The 18,030-nt window shown below is 40.2% G+C and overlaps 1 protein-coding gene across 1 annotated transcript in view; it reads left to right on the top strand.

Annotated features, from left to right (window-relative positions):
- The window catches only part of LOC138059641 (uncharacterized), a 106,078-nt gene that overhangs the window by 25,214 nt on the left and 62,834 nt on the right, over positions 1-18,030 (top strand). Inside the window, exons 31-36 of the mRNA XM_068905259.1 lie at positions 12,923-12,990; positions 13,328-13,567; positions 13,821-13,962; positions 15,104-15,453; positions 16,208-16,349; positions 16,477-16,617. Coding sequence (XP_068761360.1) covers positions 12,923-12,990; positions 13,328-13,567; positions 13,821-13,962; positions 15,104-15,453; positions 16,208-16,349; positions 16,477-16,617 — 1,083 coding nt within the window. The remainder of the gene's footprint in view (positions 1-12,922; positions 12,991-13,327; positions 13,568-13,820; positions 13,963-15,103; positions 15,454-16,207; positions 16,350-16,476; positions 16,618-18,030) is intronic.

The following is an 18,030-nucleotide window of genomic DNA, read 5'->3' as shown; positions in this document are numbered from 1 at the left end:
AGTGTCCAATCATTGCTACATATGCCATTAACACGTATGGACTCTCAGCTCGTTTATTCATCACTGGAGGTCAGGATATTTTGTCTGCTGAGGGAACAACAAAGGGAGACCCGCTGGGAGACCCAATGGGACTGTATGCCCTAAGCATCAAGCAGTGCTGGTTTGCCGATGATACCAGTGGAGCTGGCCCTGTCGCTGAAATTAAGAAGTGGTGGGACACCCTAAGTGCAATTGGTCCAGATTTTGGTTACTATCCAAATGGTAAGAAATTCTGGATTATTAACAAGCCAGATAGAGAGATTATACTGAAAAAGGTGTTCAAGGAAACAGCTATCATTGTAACAGTTCAAGGTCAGAGACATTTGGGTACGGCGATAGGTTTACGAGATTATGTTGAGGAATATGTAAACGACAAGGTGACCAATTGGATAAGCGAGATAACCAAGCTAGCTGAATTCGCTGTGACTCAACCTCAAGCGTCCTATGCGGCATACACATTTGGATTAAAACATCGATGAACCTATTTCCTGAGAACTCTGCCAGATATCCAAGACTTACTTGAACCACTAGAAAGCGCAATATCTCGCGTTCTCATCTCTACCATTACAGATCGGCAGTGTGGCCAATTGGACAGAGACATACTGGCACTTCCAGTCCGTTTGGGAGGATTGGGCTTGGCAAACCCTTCTAGTGATGCTAATCTCGAATATACCTCATCAGTCAAAGTGACGGCGCCCTTCGAATTCGTTGAGCAGATCATGTCAAAACTACTTGAAGATTCCCTGATAAGATCGGCACAGCAACAAGAGAGAGGAGAGCGAGCTAAAAAGTTTGGAGAAAGAACGGAGAGTCTGAAGGAAGTTGCTCCACAGAAAACCCGGGGTGCAATAGATCATGCCACTGAAAAAGGTTCGTCTTTGTGGCTAACGTCACTCCCTCTAAAGGAGATGGGGAGTTTAGGGGCGGACTCAGCCTACACTATAGCTGGCCTATGGTTCCGATAATCCATTTACGTGTCTTTGTGGAGAGCCCTTTACAATAGATCACGCCATGGTTTGCATAAGAGGTGGATTTGTAATTCAGAGACATAACGAGCTCCGGGACCTGGAAGCAGAGCTCCTGAACATGGTTTGTAAAGATGTAGCTACTGAACCGGTACCCCAAGATGTTAAAGGAGAGCAGTTGACACGAGAGCCGAATAAGGCGCAGGATGCAAGACTGGATATACATGCACGTGGTTTTTGGAGTCCCAGCGATCAGTCTTTTTTGATGTCAGGGTTTGTCACCCAAATGCTGAATCCTATAGGGACATCGAGCCACAGCAAATATGTCGTCTACACAAGAACGACAAAAAATACTCAAGTAGAGTGCTCGATATCGAACATGGAATATTCGCCCCTCTGATTTGTACAACAACTGGTGGAATGGGAAAGGAGTGCTTGAACTACCACAGCGGACTAGCAGAGTTGATTGCTATCAAGAAAGGAGAGGACTACGCCACAACAATTTCATGGATATGAGCACGAACCTCCTTTGCACTTCTGAGATCCGTATTAATCTGTCTCAGAAGAACTAGATCCACTGTAAGGAAATCATTTGCATGGGACTTTCGCAATACTGATATAGAAATTGAGAACACTGAAGGAACTATTTATTGACGTTTTTTTAAACGGACATTCAGGGATCCATACGTTTTAAATTGTTTTGTCTGTTTACATTTTCCTTTCTTTTCCTTAGTACTTTTTACTACGCATTCTTAATTATTGCAAATAGGTTTCTTTATGTACTATCTGATATATGTACTAGGAAGATATTGTGATTTTTATATATGACCTTTTGTAAATAGTTTTGAACTTTATAACTCTCAACCACTTTTTGCGAATCGATTGTTATTAGTTGTTATTGTGAGAAATCTGTTATTACAGTTATGCAGTTTACAATAAAATTATTATAATAATAATAATAATTATTATTATTATCATTATTATTATTATTATTATTATTATTATTTAAAAATCTATATGGTTATGATTATTATTATGGTTTCTGCTAATCTCTCACTAACTTAGGTATGTAGCACCTTCCCTAGAATTCTTGCAGTCCCTACAATCTTGGACAAAACTCTTGGGAAAAATTCTAGCTTAAGCATCATTTGACATGCACTTACAAAGTATTTGGGCCTTCCCCTCCCCCCAAACCAATGGTGACAATGTGATGCAAAATATACTGTGCAAATCTTTGCCCATTTTTTAACCAACATTGGAATGTCTCAAGTGTCTCAATTATGTGCATTGCCATATTCTCTTGATCTCATATTTGATACTGTTTTCCATTTTCTCATGTTCATTCTCGGCTACCCTCGTTTCAAACGGGCATGCGATATCTATCATGAAAGGGTTGTATTTTGTTCCGGCCTAGAGTGTTCTAGGACATTGTCTGTTTAGACTTTCAAGTCCCAATGATCTTCCCCTCTTCACTTTTAATCGCACTTTCGACTTTGTGGTCGTACCATTTTTCTTTAACCATAAAGTTGTTCCTCTTGCATAAATCATCCAATGGACCACCATTGTTATGTTATCATGTCTGCAGTTGGTATATTCCTTCTGAGCTATTTTCTTACATTCAGAAACAATGTGGCCAACCGTCTCCTCTATTTAACCTCACACTCTGCAGCTACCGTTAATCTCTTCCTTGTCAATGACTTCCTGATGTTTCTCGTTCTTAATGCCTGTTCTTTGGCCGTCATTATCAAACCTTCCCTTTCACTCTTTAACCCACTCCTCTATAACCATTCCCTATTGCCTCTAATTTACTCTGTAGCCTTGACAAATCTTCGTGTAAAACCTTGTTCCCAAATGCTTGCTCTCTTTCTCCTTGGATATCCCTCTTTTCCTTTACTTCTCCTAATAATGCCTCTTCCCACACGGCTTTCGGTAACTTTTCCTTGCTTTCTGATCCATACCTTCTCAAGTTAGAAATCTAATAATAATAATAGTAATAATAATAATAATTGCGAGTGAATGCCCTAAATTAGCACAAAAGGAATATAAAAGGAGGCATGACTGGGTGGGTAAGAAGATCCATTGGGATGTTTGTAAAGAGGAAGGTTTCATTGTCAATGAAAAGTGGTATGAACATGTACCTGAGCCAGTACTAGAGAATGAGAGATGTAAAATATTATGGGATTTTACGATACAGACTGATCACGTGATAGAGGCAAGAAGACAGGACATGATTGTTGTTGAAAAGAGAAATAAATGTTGCAAAATAATAGATTTTGCAATACCATATGATAGCCGTGTCGAGGAGAAAGAAGTCGAGAAGGTAGTGAAATACCAGGATCTAGCAAGAGAATTGAAGAAGTTATGGAAAATGAAAACAATGGTAATTCCTATTGTAATCGGAACATTTGGAACAGTTCCAAAGGATTTAAAGAAGAGACTAGAGAATATTGGTATAGAGACCAAGATAGACGACGTGTTATTCTGAACACGGCAAGGATTCTTAGGAAGGTCCTAGAAGTTTGAGGAGACTTGTTGTCACCAAGCTTCCTGGAGTACGGAAGTTCCATTGGAAATCCAATGTGCGAAAACAAGATAATAATAGTAATAATAATAATAATAATAATAATAATAATAATAATAATAATAATAATAATAAGCATTAGAAGCATTGTTATGTGCCGCAAAGGAACAGGCCATCAGGACAAACTATGTAAAGCACTATATCGATAAGACTAGTGAAAGCCCCCTGTGTAGATTAATTGGAAAAAAATGTGAAAGCGTGCAACACTTAGTATATGGATGTGACAAATTGGCTCAGAAAGAATATAAGAGACGACACGACAATGTAGCAAAGAAAGTCCATTGGGATTTTTATAAGAAGAATGGGTTGCAGCATACGGAAAAGTGGTATGAACATGTCCCAGAAGGAGAAATGTCCAAGAAAATGAAGAAGTCAAAGTTTTGTGGGATATCAATGTTCAGTGTGACAATGTGATAGAGGCAAGAAGACCTGAAGGCCTGCAATATTGGGATGGTATATTGTAGCACAGGCCTTATCGTGGTTAGATAGACTTTTAAAAGAGACATTTGATCCACGCCGGCTCTCTTTAACATCCGCAACGAATAAAGCCTCTTACTTGTTTTCTTACAAATATATTCCACATGGGTATTCCATTTAAGGTCACAGTCAACATGGCCACCTAAGATCTTATAAGTTGACACACACCTTCCTCGGCGCTTATTAGTCCTCTTCCTCTGTTTGTTTTACTTAAATACAGTCTATCCTGGTCGCCCTTGGGATTGAACCCCAAGTATATCGTCAACAACTTTCTCCTCTTTCGATCTAAGTTTTGCATTTCTTTTTTTTGTTCACTTGATCACTCCAGCGCCACATCTTACTACAGCGACTGCACGAGAGTTCATTGCCGATATCGTATTCACACCGTTTAATTTTGACTTAAAGATCTTTCTTATCCATCTGCCTCTAGCACCAAAATACCTATACCCTTCCTCTCTATCAATTTCCTTAATTTCCCCTTCCGAAGGTATACGTATTTCTTCACTATGTTTGTATCTATCCTTTCTTCATTATCAAAATAACACACTTACTAATTACTAATTCTGATCGAGAGCTCCATCCCGATGTCTGAAAAGCTACACTGTCTTCACGAGAGTTTCTAGCTGTTTGATGTTTTGAGCATCCATGCACAGTAAATGATTCAGGTACACGTCCTTTGTACAGGCTTCTACCAAATTCAAATTCTAAAGTGCAGTGCAAACAAACTAAGGAACAGTTTTATTTTCGATGCCAGAGAAAGCGGTATTAAAGTTAAGAAAAACAAAAGTGAGGACCCCTCTCTTGATTATCTCATTTCCTTGGTCCTCTCCCCAATCAGTCAAACTTGTTTTCCAGTTGATCCTTGATTCAATGATCGTACTTCTCATTTTGCCCATACACTTAACGATCCACAAGTGAGGAAGCATATTGTACGCTTTTCGTAGTTTATCCACCCCATCGCAACCCCTGTCTGACGCCGCCTACAATTTCTCGTAATCCTTTTGCCGATTAACAGTTTATACTCTGTGCCTCTGGATTTTTTCCTACATCCGTTTTATTCCTCCGGAAGCATTACATACTTTTCTAGATGGTTGTACATTTCCTCTGACAGTAATAATGCCTGACCTGCTAAACGCCCTTACTCGCAGTCGGAGAATGAATTGTTAAGGCGCGGCTCGACGAGGTCGGCTGTGCTGCTGGCTAGGCGCTTGGCCCCTGAACACAACCCATGTATGACCTCGGAGCCCAGCATCACAGCCAGATGGAATAGGCTAGGAGTCGATTTTGCTGAGGAAGGAAAACTGAGTACCCGGAGAAAAACCCTCGGTGTCAGGTTGAGATAGATTGAAACTCAGCCCACACACGAACTTGAGGCCGAGAGTTGAACGCGGACGGCAGAGGTGGAAGGCACGCTTAATAACCATAAAGCCTTTGATCGTATTGGTAAGCAGGTGATAAGGCTAAAGTTTGTGACATCACGATCTATCTAGATATAGATATTGGCATTGTATCAGAGGAAATGTAGTAAGGAATAGCATGAGTTCGAAATTAGAAGTTCACAAAGCAAACAGCTCTTTTTGGATAATTAGGGTCTTTTCTAGGAGTGATTGAGCATCTTGGCCCCATGCGACAAAACCATACGGCAGATATAAATAAATAATAGACCGGTAAACATTTTGAAGAGTTGAGAATGGGGTAAACTGCCTGATTGTAGTAATGATTCCAATGTTTCTGCTTATATTTGAAGCAACGGGGCTCACCTCCAGGTGAGATGACTAATTAGAAACCTAAATAATTGACATAGTCTGTGCGTTCCAAAGCAAATTGTCTATGTGCATGGTTATCATAAACCATTAGTTTTACAACATGATTTGGTCGCTTTAATATAAAGGGACAGCTTTTTTGCAGTTAAACATTTGAACACATTTATTAATTCGAGATTTACGCTAGTTTCGAGAGACTTCAGATTTTTGTCGGCATATAGTAAGTTTTTGTCAACAGCAAAAAATAAAACTTTAGTTTATCAGAAGCTTTATATATGGTGAATATAAACGAGGAATAGTAAAGGCCCGACAACCGAACCTTGAGGTTTTTCTCCTTTTTAGAAATTTGACAACCCATCTGCCGCAGTTGACTGAGTTCCTCCGATCAAATAAGAGTGAAACCAATCGTTAATTATACCCCAAACCCCATAGAGATTAAGTTTCTGCAGGGACATTATGATCGGCAGTGTCAAAAGCTTTTTGTAAATCGTGTCAAAAACGGCTGTCAGGGAAAGAGGTGAAATAACAACAGACACAACTGCTTCAGAGACAACGCCTCAAGCCTAGATCACCTCAGCTTTAAGCTTAGTGAAAGTCTCTAGACACGGGATCAACAACTGAGATTTCTTTAAACAACAGTGGGAGGACTACGAGTTCGCTGGTGGACTCGACATGCGCCCAGAAGCAATATTCGATTAGCGACGCGCAGATCGGTAATGGGGAAGGACTATTTGCAGGTATTATTAAACCTAAAATTGACCCTTGAGGAAAGAGAGAGTGTGAGCGCACGTCTAGCGGTCTTAGAGGCGTACTTCAAGCCTAAGACCAGATTAGCTTATGAGAGTTTTCTATTTAACTCGTAAATTCAAAACCTAGACGAAGGTACATGTACCGACGAATTCGTAAATCGATTAAAAAACAAGCGCCATCTTATTGAAATTTGGCACTCTCACGGATGAAATGATCAGAGATAGGATAGTAATTGGATTAAAAGACATAACAACCAAACTCGACCTATACAAAATGGTGAGCCAATGAAATCGCAAGTATGCAGTTTCCATCCATGAATTTGGATGCCAACAGCGAACGGCAAGTCAACGCTGTGGGCATTCAAGCGAAACGAGTGAACAAGAAGACCGATAAACCCACCCCATCGAGAAAATACCCAGCAAAAAGAAAACCAAACAACCGAAGACAAAATGCAGCAGATGTGGTGGACCAGAGCAACACAAACTAGAAGCATGCAGAGCATATGGTCTGGTGTGCAAGAAGCCAAATCGTTTCGTACCGGTCTGTTGCTTTTGACATTAGTTAAACAAAATAGTCAGAGAGGTACGGAGAGTGGAAGCATCTGAGGGAGATTGAACGGACGACCAGGTATTTACTGTCGAAGAGGTCTCAGGCTTGAACTCAAGAGGCAATCAATAAACACAGATCGGGTTTCCATAGACATAGGTGAAAATTATCACACAAAGCTATAGTGCCAGTTGGACACAGAACCGCACAGAGCTACTAAGACTCTGAAGATGCACAGAACGTGGACGCCATAAACAAGCCTTTACTGTCAGCAGAAACCACTGAGAAGCTTGGTTTGTTAAAGATGATGAGTTCAGAAGCTCCAGAATTGCACAGTGTAGTCACCGGAAATCTTAGACCAGGTCGTCCTTTGACGAAATAAGTGACGTGATTCTTGCAGAATACAAAGCTTTATTCCAATGTCTGGGACACATCCATTTCCTAACACCTTTGTTGTTGACCCTAACAACACTCCAGTCCTAGAGGCCCCAAGACGAGTAGCAGTGGTATTACAGAAAGAAATCAAATAAAAGATTGCAGAATTGGAGAAGAAAGGCATCATAATCTTTAAAAAGGTGTCTGAACCTACGGAGTGGATCAGAATTATGCTCGTGAAGGCCTATCCATGAGGGAAACAAATTTGATCCGATCCAAGAGATGTTAATACGTGGACGAAAAAGATCGAGTCTACGACACATTGAGTTAGATGAAGAAAGCACCAAGGAGATAACTTTCTGCAAAATGCCATTCGGTATCTTTCACACCACGGAACAACTTGAATGGCGGTTAAATTATAGAGGCCGTTGGAATTAAACGGACAGAACGGAGTTAAAGTCCTAACAGATGACTTACTATGGACTGAAAGGAAATCGCTACGGCGACCTCTACTACGGCGTGAGTGGATGCGGAGACCCGGGGTGAGTACGTCAACGTAGTCCGCCAATTTTGAACTTAAAGCATTAGCGGCGAAAACAGTGACTACGGCGTTTCCCTATCATTTTCTTTCTCTGTGAAACTGCCAGCGAGAATTCAAGTAAGTTCTAAATGACCTCGTTTAGAAAAGCAAGAGATGTCAACCTTCTGTCTTACGATGAAGGACTTATAAGTGACGTGGAATTTATGCTATTTTATGATTAATACAAGCCTCATTTACCTTGTGACTTGTATCCAACATTTGAGCTCGACGAAATGTGTAGCTGACTTTAGAGTTCGAAAAGGAGATATCCCTTTGCTTGCTGATGGTACATGGCTTAAGGACTAAAATATGAAGTTCATTTAAGACAAAGACATAAATCAGAGTTGAGCGGACTATCATATTAAAAAAAGTACAAGCCACAAATGATCAGATTTTCTCCTATTGAGAGCACCTTTGTGATGAATTTCTGTTCTTAAATTTCAAAGATTCGTTTTCATCGAAGGATTAAAAGCATAAAACATTTGAGGGCTATTTGAGCACAAAACTGCAATTGAAACGATATTTTCGCTGCGGGTGATTCTTTACCTCGTGAACCCAGAGCAGACAGCAATCGTCAATTTTAAACAGAAGATCATCAAATGCGGTCCCAGCGCTTCAGATATTCAAGTTTAGTTTCTTCAGTGACATTTAGCTTTACGTTCAATGCATTGCTTACAGTCATAATAACGGTTTTCGTCTTGCGTTTGGTTGTTGACAGTTGCGGCCATTTCCTGAAGTGCACGTAGAAGTTTTAAATTGAGATAACAGACAAAACCAGAAGCAATAAATAATTTCTTGATAAAGTGAAACGCAATCTATATGGGGTTTAAACGCCACTGCTTGAAAAAGCAAATAGAGATGTCGACTTTCACACTGACGTATTTGCGACTACGCCAGAAGGCTAGTCTTCCCGTTGTAGGATTTGGCACTACGGTGAAATGTTATTTGCAAGCATGCGCACTGCGTCAACGTTAGAAAATCTTACTTCCGGTAGCCGCAGTAGGGGTCGCCGTAGCGATTTGCTTAAAGTCCCTCGTCAGATAGCTGGATACGGAGAGACCCAAGAAGAAGTAGAAGCATCTCATGATCAGAACCGTAGACTGCTGTTTTACATAGTCGGACGTCAACCTCAAGTTGAACAAGCGGAAAATGAACCTGAAGCAGACAAAAGTAACATTCATGGGCCACGTAATCAGAAAGGGTTTCGGTCTGATCTACATAAAGCAAAAGCAGTAAGTGGTATGTCAAAGCCAACCTTTAAACGAGAGACTTTGATTCTACTCGGTTTCGAGATAGTACAGCCTCATAGACCTCTTTCATAATGATGGCCAAATAAAATATTCTTCTGTTTTAATTTAATGCTAATAAGCCTTTCTAGCCTCGTTACGACGAGCAAATTTCAAGAGAATATTTGTTTCAAAATGAGGGCAGTAACGCTTATTAGCATAAATGCAAAATAATGTAAAGGAGGTCGCCATTAATGAAATTGGTCTATAGAGACTGATTAATCTCAGCAGTCAGATTATGTGGTCCAGCTAAGAGGACAATAAATTTCACGAAATAAATAAGTTGGTCACCCGACTTCCAGTTCTCGAATACTATGATGTGATTGAACAAGTAACCCTGCAATGCGATGACAGCTAGCGAGGTCAAGGTGCAACACTTCTGTATAAAGGACAACTAGTTGGTTTTCGCGTCCCGAGCACTAACCGCCCCCGAGCAGAGAAAGACACACGCAAGGATCGAGGAAAGAATGCCGGGCCATAGCGCTGGGTTGCCAACGTTCTCATAATACATATCCAGACAAGATTAAGTCACCGTCGAATCAGACCGAAAGACGTCGCCTTCACACACAGTTCACCATCAAAAAGGCACTACTGCAAGCACCGATGCGTCTATTTATCAATTATTCTTTGAAATCGAGGTGAATAGCGGTACAATATTTACCGATCCGCAAAGCGGCGAGGTAAATATTCTGCTACTTTTCACCGAGATTGAAAAGAATAATTGTTTTAGTATATACTCACGAAGTGATCTCAACAACAATTGCAGAAACAAAACCATCCAAAGTCGATTTAATTGGCATCTTAATTCACGCGTGGAAAACGTGCAAGCGGCACAAAGCATGCGCGAAAGTGTTTACAGAAGTTTCAAACATGGCAAATCTAAATAACCTTCGTTAAAATCCTCGTCACAGACAGCAAAATGGTCATTTAGCACCGTTTAAATCAGAAATCTAAATCGAAAGTCTGCTTGTTCAAACATTTTCACCGTTCGATCAAAGTTTTTGAGGTTCATTTGAAATGGAAATTGAAAGTGCAGTTGGTAAAGGATCCACATGAAATGGTGGCTCTAATTGAGGTGAGCGTTAGTTTGTTGTAAAATGACCCGTCTTGTTTCCTTGCAACCATGTGGAAGTTTCTTAAACATTGTTTTAATTCCTCGATTTCACTAAGAAATTCGTTTTGGTGGGCGACCAGCCCTACAAGAGAGAATTACTCCGAGTGAAACAAATTGTTGACGTGAAGATTGTTTAATTTTCAGCAATAATTATCTGGAAAAACGAAGTCAAACACTGGTTGGCAAAAGTATGAACTCATCTCTTACCTTTGAAAACTTTTAGGCCAAATTTTGTGGCCTCCTTTGTCTTCTGTAGCACTGCATCATCTTGTATTCTCAATATTTTCGATTCATAAATGCTGGAGAGTTTAAGCCGGCCATTTTGTTTTGTTTGGATCAAGCATTATTCATTCCGTTGGGAGTGAATAATTAACAATTATTCCATGAGCGCGCGTTGGATATGAGATGATAGATAGCCAACGAGGCGCGTAGCGCCGAGTTGGCTATAATCATCTCATATCCAACAAGCGCGAGTGGAATAATTGTCATATCAAAAACGCCCCCAAAATATAGAAAACTAGACTACAATAAAAATAAAAAGGCCCAAAAAATCACGTATATGCTTGCCGTGTTTGTAGATCATGGTATAATGGCTCATAACCCATGATAGCTTAGCCAATCAAAACTCTCGAATTGCATTATCCAATGATCCAGTTTTTAATAATGCTCAATTACTCCGAGATAGCGAACCAATCAGGTTGTTTGAAACACCAAGATCACTGAGTGAGTATATACTAAAAAGGATTATGCTTCGGCTACAAATATACCCCATTGGCGTTGTTTACATAGCAGTATCGCAGATGTTTGTCGAGGGTCATCTATCAAGAGCGTTCCTGAAAGACACAGGTCCTGATGATGGAAAATGTCCAGTGTCCATAATAGAACTTGAAGCAATGAGTTCTCTTTCCACCATCAAGATCAACGGCGAATGATTGCCCCAGGTACAACAGGCCACTGATCAACCACAACCATACTGGTGGGCTGGCCAGGATGCAAAGAGGAGGTTCCTATATGCAATTGAGAATACTGGAACCTTATAAAAGAGCTGACGCTGCATAACGGAATCCTTAAAAAAGAAATCATCGTTCCTAACGTTTTGTGTATCACGTATCATGTATCACAAGAGCCCACTCCAGTCACATGTCTTAGGAAACCCAAAGATGTTCTTTATTGGCTTCCATTAGGCAAAGTCATCCACGAAACCGTGGACAAGATTACGTGTGGAGTCTGTTCCGAGTTTCCAAGCAAGAATGCAACACAGCCAATGCAGTCACACGATATGCCTATCAGCCCAAGGATCACATTTTCATCTGACCTTTTCACTCCCAACTGTAAGGACTGTACTTGCGGACGGCTACGGAAATTATAAAGGTTTGGAAATTGAGAAATACAACATGAAGTGATGTTGTCAGTGCTCTAAATCATCAGTTTAGTTGACATGGAATACCTGATGTACTTGTTAGTGACAATGGATGAATATTCCGCTAGAGTTCTCAAACGCGGGGAATTTAGTCATCACCAACGCATACCAAGTCAAATGGTAAAGCTGAATCCGCTGTAAACGTTCACAGAGTCAGGAATGGTCTGGCGGTTAGCACTCTTGGATCAACAGAAAACACCAACTCAGGGTGTCAACACAAGCTCAGCACAATGGTTGGTGTCAAGAAGAACCCAGACCCTGCTACTAGTGTCAACAAATCTTCTCTAACCTAAAGTGAAATAAGGGAGCCAAGGGAGAAGTTAAAGATTAAAATACAGAAAGCTAACAGCTACCATGCTCAGTTAGCTGTCCCATCAGCACCGCCGAGAGTCACGAGTTTAAGAGCCATAAGGACACTGAGCCACTGACCACGGGTTAAAAGACTATATGATGTTTAATAACACGCTCTCGTCACACTTATTTCGGCCCCCTGTTTCTGGAATTTCTGGATCTGCCCCTCACCTAAAACACTTTCATATAAATTCCCTTCTTTAATGCGTTTTGTTCGTTTCGTTTCTTTTCTTTTCTTTTCTTTTCAAAAGAAAAAAAGGAGATTTTGCATGTTGCATGTCATGTTGTAATATCATTAATCTAGCTGTAAACATAATAATGAAAGTTTTTCTCCCAAATGGCGTCCTTATTGAAGTAAAAAAGGTTGCTTTATCAAATCGAAAACTCCCATCCTCGATACCAAATCGAGTTATGTTTGCCACATTGCTTTCATCTCCAACATTCTAATAAGGGGGATTCTCCTTCACTGTCATTCACAGCTGTGAACATATTCATAATACATTTTGCTTTGGTCTAGCAGGCAGACAGTCAGGTTGATGTGACAACATGTTTACTGAGACAACAAGAATCAAGTAGACAACAAAAATGTTCCCCAACAAATGTAAACATCACTGCTTTATTTTAATTTGCTATTATTGATTGGTTGATTGATTGATTGACTCATTATGTTTTAAGAATGCAGTGTCCCAATGGGGATGGAAAGTGGAGACATTCCTGACTCAGCCCTCAAAGCCTCCACAGCGGTTAGTGGAGCTATGAAGTAAATGAAAGTAACTAAGGACTATACCTTGCACGGTTCCGTCTTTGACCCACTTTACTTTACTGCGGCAATGACCTATACTCGACGTCGTGGCCAATTCAATGACGGGTTTGTGAAGTTCGCCAAGTTGTCATAAATACGTTAAAGCTGCTCTCGAAAGACAAGGCTTCTTCAAATTATTGTAAGCCTTTTTTGTTTATTTAACGTTTACTCTTCCTCGCCTTGGCACTACTCCGCTAGAAGTTTGGACAAAGGTCCTTTTAGGGGACGTGATATGAAAACGTATAAAATCTTAACAGTCTTACTTAATTCAACTTTAGTGGAACGCTAACTATGATGCAAGCAAGGCCAGACTTAACAAACCAAGTACCTATGTTTCTCGCCTACTGGACAAAGGTCAGTGGGTTCAGGTGGATCTTGGTAAAGTGTCCCAAGTGACCAAAATTGGAACTCAAGGTCGATACAAAGCAGGGCAGTGGATCACGAAGTACACAATCTCTTACAGCATCGATAGAGACTTCTTTCAATTCCAGTTTGACAACAACAATACCATTCCTCGGGTAAGTGGAGACAAGTAATATAATTTAATATATGCTTATTTTCTTTACTGAAACGGATTTGGTCGCTGATTCTTGGCGTCATAGTTTTGTGTTTTATAATGCGTTAGTGTCAAATCGTGGTGACAACGCGAGTCTAAATCGCATGCCTTAACTAAAAAGTGCGAAGAAAAGCCTGCCAGTGATGCGCATTTCTTCCATAGTGATCTCGGCCTAAGTTCTTATTAACATAATTTATTATTCGTTCCTTACACAGGAATATAGAGCCAATACAGACTACAACAGTGTAGTGCTAAATTCTCTGGATGAACCAATTATAGCCCGCCACATTCGTATTCACCCGGTTGAGTGGAACGGTTACATAGCGTTTAGGTTCGAGTTGTATGGCTGCTATTCAGGTAAGCGAGTATTTAATAGCGTCCCGCTGCCACGAGATAAATTTTAGTCTTCAAGGCTAAAAATAACTCTCTGTTGTCCAAAAAATCGAGTTGTCCAAATAGCTGCGTGTTCTCAGAATCAAGGAAGCACTACTTGATATCCAATTTTTAAGACGATCAAGTTTTTACTGATTGAAGTGAGACTTTTTATCAGTATATACAGAACTGTGCTCAGAATATATAAAAAAAAAAAAGTCCTGTTCTATCCATAGTTTGAAGTCCATTGATCAGCCACACTGCCACACTGGCCACACTGCCCGTCATGCAGTTAACAATCAATAGCTTGAAAATTTTCAGGTGGCAGTATAGGTACAAAGGCAACGCGTTCTCCTCAGTTATGCTAAGTACCAGTTTGTTGCTCCAGCCGGAGTTCAGACCCGCAACCCAAGCTCCTCACGTCCGTTCGATACTAAATCAGCTGTGTCCTCATTTGTAACTTTGGAGGGACATTAATCGTTTAATGGGATTTGGCACATCTTGGTTTTGAGGATAACTGCCAGGGTCACATTTAACTCTGTAAACGTTGGTATTAGGATAACGAATTTCAAGAGTTACAACACACGACCTCCTTAAGACAAAGGAATTTAGTTTTACTAACCTCAAATTCGCTGTAAACTATACTCCGGGAATACTCTAATTTGACGACAGTAACTCGTGCGTTTGTGAATATCAAGCGAATTCTCAGCATTACCTAACTTAACTTTTAGCAAATGTCGTGCGTTAATTGAAGTAACCGGTTGCTGGGCGACGTTCAATTTAAAGTAAAAGAATCGGGAAACACTGCTGCTAGTAAACGACTTAACCAAATGTGAATACGCACTATCCACTTTGTTTCACTAGTTCCATTTATTCTTTTATTTATTTATTTGTGTATCTGTTTATTAGCATTAGCGAATAATTTAGATACATTTCTTACTTCATGAGGCGAAAGCGTAATTTTTACGTGAACTTTATATTGTGTTATCCCAGTTGCTTTCACACCTTCGGTGGTGATACCTAACGAAAACTCGGAATGCAATGTTATTTTTATTCTTTTTCTTTAAGTTACTAAATCTGTTTATTGCACACACTACGTCCATGTAAATGACCGTTTTTCTTTCAGGATTCCCAACTCCCAAGACACCAGCTTGCATGGCAGGTCTGGGATTGGAAAATAGAGAAATCCCCGATTCGGCAATTACAGCGTCGTCATATGTTAACGCATATCAACCCAGCAACGGCCGTCTACAATCGCAGCCAGGGAATGGGGGCAACGGCTACGGCTACGGATGGGTTCCCAAAACAAGCAACGATCAACAGTGGTTCCAGGTGGACTTTTCGAACTGGACAAAGGTATCCAGAATAGCTATACAAGGCCGCGGAGATGCTGCCCAATGGCTGACCAAATTTAAACTTGCCTACAGCTACTACGGCGTGTTTTTTACCGACTACAGCGAAGATGGGAGACTGAAGGTATTTAGAACAAAGCTGCATGATCGCATTTCCTCATCAGACAAGCTGTAATCTCGTTCAAATAATGCTCTTTATTTGGAGACTGTTCTTATCAGAAAATAATACTCGATTACATGTTGTTTCGGGTTTACCGGATGGTCGGCCTCAAACCATTATCAACAATTGAGATTGCAAGAATTAAATAGTTTTCCTTAAGTAAACTGTGGAGGAATTTTAAACGAAAACAGTTGAAAAAGCCTGAAGTCTTCGCAGTTATTTAGCCTAGCGTCATAAAGAAGAAAAAAGCGTCGACAAAACTAAGAACAACCGGAGGAAATGGCAAAAAAATGTGCCGACCGGAGGCCGGTTTCTTCTTCAAAGCTCTTCTGTGCAATGGCGACCTCTCAATCTATTGTCGTTCTTCGCGGCTAAGGTAAGAATGATTAAATGGCCGAGGCGATCCATATTAGATAAGCCATTTCGAATTGTTCAGATAAGCTTTAAATACTGGATTGTATTCGGTGATACTGCATTAGAACCAGGCCTTACACTACCAAGAAAGGTTATAACCTGGGACCAATAAAACTGCATCAACAATTTGAAACTTGGCTTCACTTAAAATCTAAAATCTAAGGTGACCTAGGGAAAATCACTGACCTATTTTTTTCCCCAGCCATGATGATAAACCTTTCTTTCCCCATGCCTTCAAAGAATGTCACAAGAAAACTTTAATGCATTTTTAATCGTAAATGTATTTGTTAACCTCTTGCATCAGGTATTTAGTGGAAACACAGACCAATTCACAGCCAACAGCCACTTACTGAACAACCCTATTATCACTAGATTTATAAGAATTATACCACTTAGCTGGCAAGTAGGTATTGGACTAAGAGCTGACTTCTATGGGTGCACGTCTGGTAAGTGAAAACAGTTTACGTTTTCTAGCTGGTGTTACGAGGATATGCTGGGTTTTTTTCATGCTCCGTCTTCTCCGATATTTTTTTCCATCGCTTTTTTCAAAATTGGTTTTCAATTCCTCAACAGGATTTGATATTCCAAAGACGAATTGTAATACACCCTTAGGAATGCAAAGTGGCCACATTCCTGATTCAGCTCTGGCAGCATCTTCTCGGTTTAACCAATTCAGGGGACCAGAGAGAGGAAGGCTGTTTATGCAGAATAAAGGTAACGCGTTTAGTAGCCGATTTTAAACCGTTGAATAAACAGCAATAAATATACTTTCGTTGTTTGCTTAGGACCAAGATCTAGTACCAAGACTTCACACCTATTTTATTGTTTCTTCGTGATTATTACTACATGTTTCGCGGAAGATATGGTGATGATATTTATGACGATTCAACACAGGTTAATTCCTGGTAATCAAAGTTCCAGTCAAATCTCAAGCCGAGACCTCAGACTTCCAATCGCCGATCTAAGGAGAGCAGACTTTTTCATCGTTCTTTTCCTGTCTGGGATAACCATTTACTTCAAGTATCCGCTCAGTTTCTGTGACATGGAACCCGAAACCCCAACTACCATTTGCGCAACGTTTACTTGCAATTTCCCAGTTTTCAAAATTTGTCTTGTTAGATCTCGCTTCGTCTCGCAGTTCTCTATTTCTTTCTTCAACACGTTATTATCTGCCGATCTTTCCGTGCATACGGAACCCGCGCCTTCATTGCTCGCGGCAGTCAAAACTATGCTATCCTTTCAATCCTTTGCCCTTTCACTGGAAACGGTGCATTTCAATGCGTAAAAGACGTTGTTTACGATCTACCCTGTCGAAAGGACGTTATCAAAGTCTTTTGCACAAGTGAATACATTATCAATATAGTTTTGACGTCTTCTTACACTTTACTCCAAAATTCTAGACAGACTTCGTCTTAAGTTAGTTAGAAAAAGCACAACAGCTGACGTTCGAATCACCGCTTGCTGGCAACCCAGTTTTGGCGCCAAAGTTTGTTGACAAAAAAGTTGCCACAAAATCTTTTCAACGTTTCCTTGCAAACAATTGACGTGACGTCGGATAGCACAGTTATTCCCGCTCGCTGAATTCTGATTGGTCAATTTAAATTTCAGTAGGTCTCGTCGTATGCAATGTTATGTCGGCTACGTTATTTTATTATTATTATTATTATTATTATTATTATTATTATTATTTTGTCATTAGAAGTGCGAAGTAATCCTCGCACTTAACTGGACATTTTAAGCATTTTTAACTTTACAGACACTTGAAAGATTTAGGCGGCTCATACGGGATTCGAACCCATCGCCTCTGCGATGCCACTTGAATTTTGTTGGGCCCACGTGTATTTCATTTCACTGGCCTAACCCAGATGAGCCCAACAAATTGACCTTCTCTGAACTGAGCTAGTGGCTTCATAGCTCAGTTGTTATAGCATATTGTACCTTAATTCCAGGGGTCATGAGTTCGAGTACTTTTGAAGCCACCTGAAAATTTCAAGTGTCTGAAAGAGACCATTTCTTAAATTGTCCGGATAAGAGAGAAGATCACTATTCTCTTTTGTCTAGGAACCGTACTTTAAATATATAGATTTATGTCATTTGTTAATATCATTTACCATTATCATTGTCATT

This window comes from Montipora capricornis, chromosome 1, assembly GCF_036669925.1.
Source record: "Montipora capricornis isolate CH-2021 chromosome 1, ASM3666992v2, whole genome shotgun sequence".
In the NCBI taxonomy this organism is placed as follows: domain Eukaryota; kingdom Metazoa; phylum Cnidaria; class Anthozoa; order Scleractinia; family Acroporidae; genus Montipora; species Montipora capricornis.
The sequence above is the reverse complement of the archived record's forward strand: the minus strand, read 5'-3'. Positions and strand labels throughout refer to the sequence as shown.